The 15,878-nt window shown below is 40.2% G+C and overlaps 1 protein-coding gene across 2 annotated transcripts in view; it reads left to right on the forward strand.

The window, feature by feature from the left end:
* adamtsl3 (ADAMTS-like 3) overlaps positions 1–15,878 on the forward strand; it is a 661,690-nt gene that overhangs the window by 413,970 nt on the left and 231,842 nt on the right. For both annotated transcript variants that reach the window (XM_060852820.1, XM_060852818.1), the window contains exon 9: positions 6,526–6,683. In XM_060852820.1, the coding sequence (XP_060708803.1) occupies positions 6,526–6,683 (158 nt within the window). The remainder of the gene's footprint in view (positions 1–6,525; positions 6,684–15,878) is intronic.

Raw genomic sequence — 15,878 nt, forward strand, 5'->3', positions numbered from 1 at the left:
TGAATTGTCCATTGTGACTAAGGATATGCAGACTTAGTGGATTAGCCATGGTAAAAAATGCAGCTTTTTGAGGCTGCGGTCTGGGTGGGATGCTGTTCAGATGGTCAGTGCAGACTCAATGGGCTGAATAGCTGCTGTGGGGAATTCTGTGGTTGTAGAATTTTCATTTATCATTGTCTACAGCTACCGGGATCTGAAATTTCAGAATACCTTCCCTTCCCCCAAACCTATCCCTATTTCTACATCTTTCACACTTGAAGATTGTCATTAAAACCTACAGGCTTTGGCTAACTGTTGTAAAAACCCCTTATGTCAGAAGTTGTTCCAACGCTCGGTAGGACAACCTGATTTGTTTTTTATGTTGAGGATGCTACAGAAAGCAAGTTATTGCTGCTGTTGATGGGGCAAAGAATTGGACTTCGAAATTCAGTCATTGCTCTTCCAAACATGATTCATGGGTTTTATCACTTATCTCAGGTAATCCTAAAGTTTTCTGTGCAATCTTGTGTTTCATAATGAGAGAGAGAGCACATCGAAATGAGGTTTTGCCATCACCTCATGTAGAGTGTTTTGTTCTGTAAAAATATATAATTCAGATCTAAAATAAGAAAACGGTGTAAATTTTAAGTTAAGCTTTCCCCATCAGAAGCACACAGGATAGGATTGACCATCCATTTTACATGAAGATGGGGCGGGGGCGACGGTGGTGGAGTGAACAGGTACAAGGAATGGTGGGAGCAAATTGATCCCATCCCTTTCCCATGAGGCCGGCTGGGTTAACTTTAATCACTAGGCATGGGATAAGATAATTAACCAAGTTAGTCTTTCTACACCACCTAATCTCTTGAAGGAAAACGTTTGCATTTTTCCTCCAGGATTCCCAAAGGAAACTGAAAAAAAAACTATTTAGAATATCAATTTCCCATGAAGGATAATCTTTTGCTTAATCCATCACTAAACACACATTTGAGGATTGGAGAAGTAGAATGCTTGCTTTGTGTAACTCCTTCCCTAAATTTATAGGTAATTGCATATTCTGTTTGTGTATTATCTATCTCTTGAGTTAATATACACAGGGCCACCCTTACATTTATTTACAAGGTACCTATCTGAATTACCACAAATACATAGTTATGAAAACAAATAATGGGACTACTGCACAAGTCAGATTCCAGAATACAGATTTTGTTTTATTTAACATGGTAATCATTCACTAAAACATAGTCACATGTGACAGTAGAGTTTGTTTAACAACAGAATATAAGTTTATTACACAAAAGACAAAGGAAAACAATTTGTCTAGTTACAGTCTTAAAACAACCAGAAAAATACAGTTTCAATCTGTTCCCAATCATGAATCACTTTACAGAGAGTCAAATCTGGAGGAATTCCTTCTCTATTTCAAAATGGCCACCTAACCACCTAAGCTATGGAGTAGAATAAAGAATAAAGCAGGAGAAAACGAGAATATGTAAAATAGAAGGCAGTGCATTAATCATGGGTAACTTTAATCTTCACATAGAATGAGAAAATGAAATTGCCAGATGTGGTCAAGAAGAAGAGATCATAGCTGGGGCTTGACAGTTTCCATGAACCTTATGTTGTGGATCCAACCAGGAGTCAGGCTACTTTGGATCTCATAGTATGTAATCAGACAGATCTAATAAATAATCACAGAATTAAATAGTCCGAAGGAACAGTGATCATAATTTAGCATTAAGTTTGAGAGTGAAATATTTGGGCTAGAAACGACTGTGCTAAACTTAAATAAGGGCAGTTACATAAGTATATGGACAGGCTTGGCTGGAATTGACTGGGACAGGATTTTAGCAGAAAGGATAATTAAGGAACAATGGCAGACATTTAAGAAAATAGTTCTAAACTCAAAGACAAAATCTGGCCAAATGAGAAACAAGGATTCCAAGAACTGGATAAGCTGACAATGGTTAACCGATGAAGTTAAGGTCAGCATCAAATTGAAAAGAAAACATAAATTTGGCAAAGGTTACTGGTAAGCCATTGAAAGATGACCCCAAAAAAGGAAAATGTAAACTGAGGGCAAAATAGTAAGTAATATAAAGGTCAACCACAAGGGCTTAATTTTAAAAATCCAAAAGAACACAGATGCTAAAGTGAACATCAGTCCCTCAGAGAATGAGGTTGGGGAAATAATAATGAGGAACCAGAAAATGACAGAGATGTTGAATAAGTACTATGCATCAATCTTCACAGTAGTGGACATTAACAGCATTCTAAAAATACTAAGTAATTGAGGAGGAATTAATAAAGTGGGAGGAAATGAACACAGCAACTATCACTTGAGAGGGAAATTTAATGGAGCTGAAGTCTGATTCATTTCATTCCCTGGGTTGCATCCTAGGATTTTAAAGGAACTAGCTGCAGAGATAATGGATTCGCGAATAATCCTCCAAGAATCCCTAAATTCTGGAAAGTCTCAGATCTTGTAAATTGCCAATTTTTCAAAAAAGGAAAGATACAAAATGTAGGTAATAATAAGACAACTAGAGTTAAGCAGTGATCATTGGGAAATGTTAGAATCTATTATAAAGGATGTAATAGTAGACCATTTCGAAATACCTAATGTCAAGCAGAGTCAGCATGGCTGACAAATTTATCACGGAGGCGGAAGTGAAGACTGCAGATGCTGGAGATCAGAGTTGAGAGTGTGGGAGGTCAGTGTGCCAAACTACCACCACACCACCTCCCCCCCACCACCTCGCCCTTCCCCCACCTCCCCCGCGGGTTTGATGGTGAGGTTGGGGTTGGAGTGGAGGGCTGTGTGCTGTGAGGGCAGGAAGTTGGAGTGGGTGAAGTAGGTGGACAGGTTGAGGTGGTCCATGTCACTGGAGGTCAGTGCACCAAACTACCACTGAGCCCTTCCTTGTCTGTGGGTTTGATGGTGATCGAGGTCGGTCGCCAAATTACCACTCTGACAAATTTATCACACTGGACAAATATATTCTTTGAGGAGGTAACAAGTGGGATCGAGAAAGGGGAATGAGGAGTATTAATATATTGATTTGGAGATGCCAGTATTGGACTGGGGAGTACAAAGTTAAACATCTCACAATACCAAGTTATAGTCCAACAGGTTTAATTGGAAGTACACTAGCTTTCGGAGCATCGCTCCTTCATCAGGTGATAGTGGAGGGCTTCATCCTAACATACAGAATTTATAGCAAAAATTTGCAGTGTGATGTAACTGAAATTATACATTGAAAAATTGATGGTCTGTTAAGCCTTTCATCTGTTAGAATACAGTGATAGTTTCACTTCTTTCATGTGTAAATCACAAAACCCTTTATTTAAAAGTTGCATTCTCGGATTAGCTGTTAACAATGGTGATAGCTAGACAATATGTTGAAGGTGTTAGCCCCCTGTGTTCCCTGTCTATGACCTGATGTTTAGATTGATTCTAATCTAAAAAGTGAGATAATGGAGTTTTACTTCAATTCATGCAGTTTTTGAGCTCAGAGTTCTATATGAATGCATGCATTTTTTGAGTAAAGTACAGTGTACCCTGCAAGTACAAATTCACCCACAAAATATATGTGTGCATGTGGGTCTTTGTCTGTCTGTGTGTATGTCTGTCTGGGTTGGGGTTGTGAGTGTGGGAAAGTATATGTGAGTGTGTGTAGTGAGTGTAGAGTGTCTTCAGTCTGTGAGGGGGTGAGTGTGGGAGAGTGTGTGTCCGTGTGTGTAGGAGTGCCTGTGTGTGTGGGTGTGTATAGTGCAATGATGGTCACCTGTAATGTGACATGAACCCAAGGTCCCGGTTGAGGCCCTCCCTATGGGTACCGAACTTAGCTATCAGCCTCTGCTCGGTCACTTTTCGCTGCAGCCTGTCCCGAAGTCCGCCTTGGAGGATGGTTACCCGAAGGTTCCGAAGTCGAATGTCCTGGACCACTGAAGTGTTCCCCAACTTGGAGGGAACACTCCTGTCTGTTGATTGTTGTGCGGTGCCCATTCATCCGTTGTCGTAGCTTTTGCTCAGTTTCCCCAATGTACCATGCCTCAGGGCATCCTTGCCTGCAACGTCTAAGATAGACAACGTTGGCTGAGTCACATGAGTACCTGCCATGTACAAGGTGAGAGGTGTCCCCACGTGTAATGGTAGTATCTATGTCCACACTCTGACACGTCTTGGAGCGCCTACCATGACAGGGTTATATGGAGTTGTCCTGACAGCCGGGCAGCTTGCTATGAACAGTGATCTGTTTGAGGTTTGGCAGCATAACATAATATATTTAAATTGCTAATATGCATTTAATAAGGTACCACGTTAGGCTACTCAATAAGATAAGAGCCCATGATTTTAGAGGCAGTATATTGGCATGAATGAAGAATAAAAGGTACAGATTTGGGATAAAGGGAACATTTTGAGGATAGCAACCTATGGAGTGCCACAGGGATCTGCGTTGAGGCCACATTTATTTATAATATATACTAACAGCTTGGATGAGAGACGTAAATGTATTATCATCAAGTTTGTGGATAACACAAAAAAAATGTGAGAATGCAAGGAGTGGGAGTGAAACACGGTTTTCAGAAGGATGTAGACTGGGTTAAGTGACTGGGTAAAAATTTGGCAGATGCACTTTAGTATGGGAAAATGTGAGGGTATACAGTTTGGTAGAAAGAAGAGAGGAATCAAAAAGGAAAGACTATAGAATGCTGCAACACATTATGATTTGGGAGTCCTCATGTATGAATCACCTACAGTGAGTAACAGGTGAGACAAATGTGCTGCTGGTCTTCATTTTAAAGGGAATGAAGTATAAAAGTAGGAAGGTCTGGCTAAAACTAAAGAGGCACTCCACGTTTGGAATATTGTGTCCAATTTTGTGTTTAAAGAAAGGTATACCGGCATTGGAGGCAGGCCAGGGAATGTTCAGTGAGTTGATTCTGGATATGGGGATATGCTTGAAGTACTTTTTTTTTCTTCAGTGCTTACAATGCAAATAATCAAACGTAGAGGGGCTCTAAACCTCGACTATTTACAGAATACCCTGAGGCATGTTTTCATTTGATTCCTACCATGAAATGCAGTGAGTTAACTAGACCTTTGATTTACCAGCGTCACCTGATCTTTTTATGTGTTAGACCACATGAATTTTACACTGTGTCGCTTTTGCACATGTTCCTTGAAAGATGGTAAAATATCTACACCCAAAGCCGACACTCAATCTAGCCATGCATCCTTTATTTCTGAGTTAGTTCTCCCTTAATTTGTGTGTAGCACCCTCACATTCTTAATGTTTGAGTGATCAAAACTACAAATTATATTCTGAGTCCTTTCACAAAATGAATCAAAATGGAACAGCTACACAGTGAATTGCTCGGAACAACAATGTGTTTGAATGAGAACTTTCCTCTTGTGAACTAATGATATTGTTTTAATTGTTTAATTAAACTTTCAAAAATCACAAGCTGGGACCTCAAGCTGCACCTCTCCAACAGTCACCACAAATGTGAAAATGGTCAAATTAATCACTGGTTTGATTGATTAGACTGATTTTGACTTCCATCCAAGATAAAATAAGCACACAATGCAATTTTATTCACTCTTAATAAGAAAACAAAACTTATTGATGATAGCAAACTTGTCCTTTAACAGGTAGCACCATTAATTATGAATTATTCATAAGCAAATGTAGACAATACCTTCTTTAAAATCGAAACATATGCATGTTCAGTCTCAAATAGGGCATATGAGTCAAACTTTGCAGAAATATGTGGAAAAATATAGGCAGAAGGAAACTAGGTCCACATCACAAGGGGTAATGAGGTGACTTTCTTGTTGCTTGTTTGGTTTCTGGTAATTGTATCATTTTGTTGTGACTGGTGTTCCCCAATTTCATAGCTGGACAGTTGGGTCACGATATTTGTTAACTCTGGAGTAGTTCTTTTCAGAGTCTTTTAGTGCTGGTTTTCTTCCACACTCGCAGAGAGAGAACACTGCTTGCAGGTTTTTGGAGCTTTGAGTCCCTCTGCTCTCTTCTCCAATTTGTGATAAGCTGCTACTTCGAAGCATTTGAAAAGTTGTTGCTAAAAGTTTGTTTTTCAACTCCAAAGACACTTGGTGCCAGCATTCTCTCAAAAGTATCAAATCTACCTCCTCTAAAAGTTACATGTCCTACATAAACAGGGAACGAACACAATACAGTTATACTTGTGCATTGCATCTTTTTTAAAATAAGTTCATTGAGACCCAGCACGGTAGTCCAAACTTAGACTTTATAGTTTCTATTGCAAATGAGGTGTCTGTATATCTTACAGAAAGAATGAAGAAAACTAAAGCTATTGTCAGTATTCCAACATTCTACAAATGCTGTACTTGATCTTTTGTCAATTTTGATGATGATCTGAATGCATTTCTCTCTGAATACATTTAAAAACATTGCTTGGAGTGAATTTATTGCACAAAATAATTTGTGTACTTTTTAAATGAAAAAATGTCTGTCAGTTTGAAAGGTATAACCACCTGAATCAAATTTATTTCAGATATAGAATCAAAAACACTACAAGGACATAAAGGAGACCACAAACTAAATGCTTCAGGAGCATCAGTCATTGAGAATACAACCATTGAGTTTCAGAAAAACTCTGATAAAGAAGTTCTGAAGATACAGGGCCCACTTGGTGCTGATTTTATTATCAAGGTAATTATGGACGTTTTGATTGTTCTTAAACTTATGTATGATGATGAAGAATGCAACTAACCCTATTTTCAAAGTTATGTAATCACTATCAATATAAAGAATACAGAAATCATAGAGTACTCAGCAAGATTTAATTGGAATGGGTCATATGCCCCCATATTGTGCAGTTCTTGCCAGAGATAAGCAAGCCAGATATTGAAGGTTATATATTGTTGATAAATTTATTGAGTTTTACCAGGCATTGACAGAATTCTGTGACCGTGAGTCAAAAAAACTAAAGTTTGTGATGTTAACGGAAAATTAGTTAGCTGGATTCAAAACTGAGTTGGCAAAAGAAAAGAGAATATATGGAATTTGATCACAGCCTTGTTGGAAGGACAGTGATTAGGTGTTGAAGGGAGTGGGGCGATTCATTCCTGATACCCTGTTGTTGAAACATTTCTAAATGATATGGGGGAGAAAACTGCTGGTAATAATCAAAATCAATTACTGATGATATCAAACTGGCCAGGCATCAACAATAAATTAGATAATTAACATTCCAGATTTATCTGGACCAATCAAGTTAGAATTGAGAGAAGAATCTTAGAATAATATTGGTGTAATCTAATGTACATGGGAAGAGAACACAACAACTTTTCACACAGTGTAGAGGTGGAGAAGAAAGTGGTGTTGTGTTCAGCCTTGCTTAGTTGTAGCATTGTTCCCTATAATTTAGATGGTCACAAACATTTCAGCCTTGATAGTGGTTTGAAGTAGGAGGTACCACAGTGGCATTCCATTGTCAGATGAGACTTGAAGATTTTTTTTATTCAGTTGTGGGATGTGGACGACACTGACTGGTTCAACATTTATTGCCCTTTGCTAGCTGTCTTTGGGAAGGTGGTGGTGAGCTGCATTCTTGGACCATCTGTTTGATGGAGGTTAACCCACAATGTCCTTAAGCAGGAACTTCCAGGATTTTGACACTGTAAGGAACAGAGCTATATTTCCATGTCAGGATAGTAAGTGGCTTGGAGGGGAAATTGCAGTTAGTGTTGTCTATTTGATCAGTAGATATAAAAGATATTATGGTATATTGAAAGTTTACTTAATATCTTAGCAACATTCCTCTGATGACAACATTAATTCCTTATTTACCTGTATTACTGGTTAGTAGGAAATTATCTGCTAATTTATTATAAATCTACATAAACTAAATTTCAAAAATATCAAGCATCTTAGAATGTTGCAGGGCATGAAATGTCCTTTCTCTCTCTTACTTCTGACTATTAATCACTTACCAAAAGTTTGATTATTATCATAAAAGAGAATCAAGAAAATTTACTGTCCTCATACTGATTAAGCATAAGACTATATTTGGAATTTTATGAGAAGTTTTGGTATCTGACCTAAAGAAGGATATTGAGGAGTTCAGAATAGTGACAGATGTGAGACTAGGATTTGTGTTCAAGCCTAAAGCAAAGAGTCAAAGCAAGTTGAAATTGCTTTCGTTCAAAGTGTTATGACATGGGTAAACTCTCCTGCTTAATGTAAGCCAGAACACAGAAAAGATTTATCCCATGCAGTAATCTGTGAATGTTTGAGGCGCCAAGGACTATTTAAAGTAAAAATTAACAGCTTTATTTCTTAAAGTATAAGAGGGAATATATAACTAACAACTATTTACAGTTTCTTCCTCCAACCTACCTTTTAATTGCCTCTCTACAATACTAATCCGATTAACCCCCCCACCACCACTAATTAAGATTTACAAAAGACAAAACTTATCTTAAAACTGGCAGCTTTTGTTCTGTCTGTGTTGATCTTTTGTTCTCCTTGGGGATACTGCTTCACAATTTATTGATTGACAAAGGTACCTTTTAAGAGATCTGTTACTTCTGGGCAGTGTGCAGATGTCTTTGGCTTGGCAGTTCTCCTCTCAACGGTTCGTTCTTCTCTCGTCTTATACCCCTCCAAAGCATTGGATTGTGTCATTGGTTTTTAAGATTCAAACAGGATTGGAGTTTGGTATTTTTCAGGGTATAATTTAAACTGATTGGCCTAATTTGAAACTCTTTTGTCATTTCCAGGCAATCAGCTAATTTAGCTTTTGACCAAGTGTTGCATTGTGTCTTATTGAGAACACTTGGTGCCGTCAGGTAGTTCTACCAACTTTTAACTCTCTTAAAGGTACAGTACACACACACCTTCATAATAAAGGAGAGAAAAGTTGAAGAAAAACTCAATTTGTCAGTGGCATGCTAAGAGAAACAGATGATCTGAACACAAACAGGATAATTTTTTTTACAATCAGAACTCACAATTAAGATTAACAAACTTGGGCTCAGAATGTTGATTGCAAGAAACAGCTGTTTATTTCACAGTTATTGTGCAGATCCTCTCCACCCCAAAGGAGTCTGTGTTCCTGTGACAAGATATGCTTTATATTATCATCTGGCGCTAAGGATATTGACAGGAGAGACTCCAATTTTGTTCCATTTCATGGCTGATGAGGACTCTCTCCCAAACAAACCTGCTTATTGGTTTATTTTGGAAACATTTACAAGTTAATGATCAACGTGGTTGGCAGCATTATAAATTCACTGTTCTTGCATTCAGTTCTGGAGTGGGACTTGATCTTAGAACTTAAGCCTCAGAAGCAATAGCGCTACCACTGTGCCACAAAACCTCCAGACATATGGGACGGAGTTAGAAACTCCAAAGAACAATAGCTGGCCATAACTGACTGCATTATGTCAGATGGGAAATGAATCATGTCCTTGGAGACCAGTGAACTGAAACCAAATTGTGAACTGCAAGGAAGAACACTCTGACCATTTGCTCACCTGACTTAGATTTGTATAGCACTGAAACAGACCCTTCGAACCAACTTTTCTATGCCAACCAGCTATCCTAAAATTTTCCAGTCTCATTTTTCAGCATTTGGCCCATATTCTTCTAAACCCTTCCTATCTGTGTACCCATCTAGATGCCTTTTAAATGTTGTAACTGTACCAGCCTCCACTATTTCCTCTGAAACCTAATTCCATACACACCACCCTCTAAATAAAAAAAGTTGCCCTTACGTCCCTTTTAATCTTTCCCCTTCCATCTTAAACCTATGCTCTATAGTTTTGGACTCCACAAACCTGGGGAAAAGACCTTGGCTATTTATCCTATCCATATCCCTCATGGTTTTATAAAACTCTATAAGCTCACCCTGTGCCTCCACTGCTCCAGGGAAAACAGTCCCAGCTTACTCAACCTCTCCCTGTAGCTCAAACTCTCCAACCCCAGCAACATCCTTGCAAATCTTTTCTGCACCTTTTCAGTTTGGCAACGTTTTTCTTCAGGCGGGGAGACCAGAACCAATGTCCTGTACAACTGCAGTATGACCTCTAAACTCCTATACTCAATGCACTGATCAATAAAGGCAGTGGACCAAACGCCGCCTTTATTACCATTTTGGACATCAGGAAATATTTATAAAGTAAATGAGGTTTGCCTTTTATGTGACCTCAGGATGCCCTAAAATACTTTACAGCAGTGAAGTACTTGAGAAATTTAATCATTGTTGTAATGTAGTGAACATTCTAAGAAGCACTTTAATTAAGCAGAGGACAAGGGTGGGCTAAAATCTACAATATGATAAGCTTAACCTGTTCTGTGGTGGAATGAGTTAGATGGGCAGAGCACTCGATACTTGTATCAGAACTTAAGTTTGAATTTCAACAACAGATGGTTCGTAAAAGCAACTTGGGTAAAATGTCTGTCAGTGATATTGTTTGAGCATTAACATGCGCCAATATTAAATATTTCTCTTCATTATTTTAAAAGAGATATTCATCCATTTTGAGCATTGAACCAATGTTATGCTGGTAAACTGCTGCACTATCCATAGTTTGACATTATTCAGAAAATTCAAGTGCACAGCATTTATTAGAGCAGTGTTCTAGAGATAAAACTAGATATTGCATGTGTATGCAAGCTGATCCCATTTTATCTTCGATATTGGGAAAGAGCAGATGAATATAGATGAAGAAAGGCTAGTAATGATAAAAGAACCTTGAAGCACATCGGCGATGAATTTGATATGTGTGGAGTTTGCCTCGCAGGAGCTCTGTTGTTTGGATTGTGATAATTAAGATTGCAACTGTAACAGGACAATAGCTCAGATGTAGATCAAGGAAGAAGCGCAGAGAAGTCAATGTATCAAAAGACACAGTTGTCTAGAGGAGGGAACATCCTGCAGTGACAGCCAAGCAATTAACTTAAAATATTGAACGGTGAGATTGACAGATCAGAAACGATTCCTTAGGAACTCTCTCTCTAACAGCATTACGGGTGTACCTACACTGCACAGAAGAAATGGGATCAAGAAGAAGACTCACCAACACCTTCTCAAGGACACTTAGGGCAAATCCAGCCAGTAAATCCAAATCGTTTGTAAGAAATTTTTAACATGTGACTCAATTTCCCACAACCACAACTCTGAACAATAATCAAATTCCTTCCTCTCAATACTTCAGCAGGGACAATCGATGAGAAACATCACTCTTCAGCACTTTTGAACAGCAACAACAGAATCTTGGAAATGACGCTTGAGGTGCGTGGAGATAGGATTCTCTGTTAGGGGAGCAGAAAGAAAAGATAAATTCAGAAACAGAAAATACCCTTTGGTACATGCACCCTTTGGATGCCTATTCCTCTTTGTCAGCCAGCCAACAAAGTTCAAAATAGCTCACGCTTTTGAATATATGTTACATATAGTAATAGTTGGCTACATTTATGTGAAGGCTCAAATGCAGTCTCAGGACTCCTGTGTCTGGATAAACCAGTCATGCTTGGCTTCTACTCTTCAACGCGATTAGAAATGCTTCACGGTGTCACAACCATTTTACACACTTTGCCAACTTTCTAATGAACTCATATTGTTATGATTCCAGCTGATGATAATACTAGACAAATCAATTCCCAGAGTGAGACCTGGCTTGATAGACCAGAAGTTTTATTTTGCTTTCTGTCTTCTGTGAAGGTCAGTTACTGAACATATTCACAAGAGGTTATGAAACACAAAGTATTAAACTACAAAAGAATCATTTTAAATACTCTTATTAGAAAAGTCAGAAATAAAGATTTTACCCCACAACAACTACCTTCCAGGGTACTCAAAACTCAGTGATTGATTGTCCTACCTCCAAATTAAAGTTTCTGCTTCTGTTGGCATGTCTATAATTGGTTTCTTCCAGGCAGGTTTCTGCATCCACCCCATGCTACTTCATTCATTAAATGTATATCCCTAAAGCTCTTAAGCAAGCTGCTAACACAGCTCACATATTTCTTAACATGGTTTCTTTAAGCACAGCAATTTATTTCTAGAGCTTTTCGCTTGCTGACCTTTAAGCCACATGACTTTTTCCCAGCTCTGACAGCTTTAGTGATTGCCAAGCGAACTATTTGTTGCTACTAACCTGTTCTCTCTAACTTAAAAACTGCACAAAAGAGAGAACTTTTCTTTTCTTAGATGGTTCGGTCATACAGGAATCCTGTTATGAAGCAAAACCAGTTTTTCTTTCTCTTCTACACATTTTTCCATAATACACTGAACTGTTCACATCTAGCATTTAATAACTACATTGAAATGCATATGAACAAATGTCCAGGCACCCTTCTACCACTCTCAAAACTCAAAATGAAAATAACATTTTGGACTGAATCTTTATGATGGGTCTGAGTGTTGTGGGTTATCATTGGATGTGTGCCAGAATCAGATGACAAGTGCAGTGAGGCCATCTCTACATCAAGACAATCTCACTCCATCTTTTATGCTTTTTACAAGTAGCGTGGTGAGATTCTCCCGAGGCAGTAGCAGGGTGCCAGATGATGGTCATTATTGTTTGTTAAATACCTTGTTAGTGTTACACCTTGTCTCAACAGCATTCCTATTTCTGTCTATTCAACACACTGAGAAGCTGGAATCTGGGATATCCTGCCAAGGAAACCAGAACATGTATTGGCTGATTCAGCTCGCTGTTCGGGCTGAGAAACCTTCATGTTGGACACCGGGCAAAAATATCATGGGGCATGAACAGTGGGCACCAGCTAAATGCACACCCCTTCTATGGGCATTGGCATCTGGAACCAGCCATGCATCCCAATCATTCTGGCATCACCTCTGTGTACTAGCTGTGTGCTTTGGAAACACAAATTTGCATTGTAGAATACACCAGCAACCAGCACATTAATCAGCAGCATCAGGGATATGTTGGGAACAGGGACAGACACCCAGCTCACAGACTGGACCAGAATGTACCTTAGTGATGCTTTCCTGCTCTCTTAGTACTCTCTACCATAGTGCCTATCTGCAGTCTCACAGTCAACGGCTGGCATTGCTGCTAAGCGTTCTTCGGTATGGGGAAGGGGGTGTGATGATGACAGTGGGGAGCTCATCTTGCTATACAATCGTTTGCTCTGTCAGTCTCTCACCTTCTCCATGTGTCAATAGCAGACTCAGAAAATACACGTCGGTAGGAACATCTTTAAATATATAAAAAGGAAAAGAGAGGTCACAGTGAATATGTGCTCCATACAAAAGTGAATCTGGGGCGATAGTTATGGGAAACAAGCAAGTGGCACAGGAGTGAGACAGATATTTTGCATCAGTTTTTACAGTCTACTTGGAAGATATTTCGAATATTTCATTGATACTAAAGAATATGGGGGAGGAATTGAGCACCATCACCATTAGAGAAAATAGTATTAGACAAACTAATGGGACTAAAGACAGATAAGTCCGTTGGCCATGATGGCTTGCATCCTTAGATCCTAGAAGTAGTGACAGAGATAACGGATGCATCAGTTGTAATTTTTCCAAAATGATTGGATTCTGGAGAAGTACCAGAGAATTGGAAACCTGCTAATGTGACGCACCTAGTCAAAAAGTGAATAACTATTGACTGATTAACCTATTGTTGGAAAAATGTTGTAATTGACTATTAAGGAAATAATATGCACATACAGAAAATCATAATCTGATCAAGCAGAGTCAGCTTGGCTTCATGAAAGGGAAATCATGTCTGGCAAATTTATTAGATATTTTGAGGAAGTCTCAACCATAATGGATAATGGGGAACCAAGTGACATGTTGCCGGTTTGTATTTCTAGAAGGGGTTCAGCAAGGTACTTCACAAAATGTTAAGTCATAAAGTAAGAGCGCACAGTGTTGGAGCTGGTATGTTGGTATGGAGAGAGAATTGGTTAATGAGCAGAAAGCAGTGAATGCGGACAAGGGGTTCTTTCTCAGGTTAGCAATCCATGACCTGTGGGTGACCACAGGGATCAGTGCTGGGATTGCAACTGTTCACAGTATAATGGCTTCGAGGAAAAAAGCAAATATACTGTTACCAAATTTGCAGACGACATAAAAATAGGAGAAAGGCAAGTTGCAAGAGAGAGACTCATATTTTACAAAGAAATATTGAGAGTTTAAGTAGCTGAGCAAAATGTTTGCAAATGGGATATAATGTAGGAAAATGTTAATTTTGGAAGGGGGAACAAAAAATATTGTTTAAATAGAGAAAGCTGCAACAAAAAGCAATTTGGGGGGTTTATGCATGAAACAAAGATAGCTTGCAGATAATAAAGAAGGTGGCTTAGAGTATAAGATTAGAGAAGTCCGATTGCAACAGTACATGTGCTGGTGAGACCACATCTGTAGTACCGTGAGCAGTTTTGGACTGCTTATTTGAGGAAATATATCGTTTCATTGGAGTTAGTTAAGAGAAGATTCCCGAGGATGATCCCTGGTTTAGAGCAAAGGCTAAATAGGTTGGGATTCTACTCACTGGAGTTTAGAATAATGAGAGGTGAGCTCATTGAAATATATAGGATTCTTAAGGGGCTTGCAGCTGAAAATGTGTTGCTGGTTAAAGCACAGCAGGTCAGGCAGCATCCAAGGAACAGGAAATTCGATGTTTCGGGCCAGAGCCCTTCACCAGGGATGAGGAGAGGGTGCCAGACAGGCTAAGATAAAAGGTAGGGAGGAGGGACTTGGTTGGGGGGGGGAGCGATGGAGATGTTAAAGGTGGAAGGAGGTCAAGGTGAGGGTGATAGGTCGGAGTGGGGTGGGGGCGGAGAGGTCAGGAAGAAGATTGCAGGTTAGGAGGGCGGTGCTGAGTTCAAGGGAATCGACTGAGACAAGGTGGGGAAAATGAGGAAACTGGAGAAATCTGAGTTCATCCCTTGTGGTTGGAGGGTTCCCAGGCGAAAGATGAGGCGCTCTTCCTCCAACCGTCGTGTTGTTATGTTCTGGCGATGGAGAAGTCCAAGGACCTGCATGTCTTCAGTGGAGTGGGAGGGAGAGTTCAAGTGTTGAGCCACGTGGTGGTTGGGTTGGTTGGTCCAGGCGTCCCAGAGGTGTTCCCTGAAGCGTTCCGCAAGTAGGCAGCCCGTCTCCCCAATATAGAGGAGGCCACGTCGGGTGCAGCGGATGCAATAGATGATGTGTGTGGAGGTGCAGGTGAACTTGTGGCGGATATGGAAGGATCCCTTGGGGCCTTGGAGAGAGGTAAGGGAGGGGGTGTGGGCGCAAGTTTTGCATTTCCTGCGGTTGCAGGGGAAGGTGCCAGGAGTGGAGGTTGGGTTGGTGGGGGGTGTGGACCTGACGAGGGAGTCACGAAGGGAGTGGTCTTTGCGGAACGCTGATAGGGGAGGGGAGGGAAATATATCCCTGGTGGTGGGGTCCGTTTGGAGTTGGCGGAAATGACGGCGGATGATATGCTGTATACGGAGGTTGGTGGGGTGGTAGGTGAGAACCAGTGGGGTTCTGTCTTGGTGGCGGTTGGAGGAGCGGGGCTCAAGGGCGGAGGAGCGGGAAGTGGAGGAGATGCAGTGGAGGGCATCGTCGATCACGTCTGGGGGGAAATCTGTGTTCCTTGAAGGAGGAGGCCAACTGGGCTGTACGGTATTGGAACTGGTCCTCCTGGGAGCAGATGCGGTGGAGTCGAAGTAATTGGGAATATGGGATGGAATTTTTACAGGGGGCAGGGTGGGAGGAGGTGTAGTCCAGGTAGCTGTGGGAGTCAGTCGGTTTATAGTAGATGTCTGTGTTGAGTCGAGATAGAAATGGAAAGGTCTAGGAAGGGGAGGGAGGAGTCTGAGACAGTCCAGGTGAATTTGAGGTCGGGATGGAAGGTGTTGGTAAAGTTGATGAAC

This window comes from Hemiscyllium ocellatum, chromosome 39 (genome assembly GCF_020745735.1).
Source record: "Hemiscyllium ocellatum isolate sHemOce1 chromosome 39, sHemOce1.pat.X.cur, whole genome shotgun sequence".
In the NCBI taxonomy this organism is placed as follows: Eukaryota; Metazoa; Chordata; class Chondrichthyes; order Orectolobiformes; family Hemiscylliidae; genus Hemiscyllium; species Hemiscyllium ocellatum.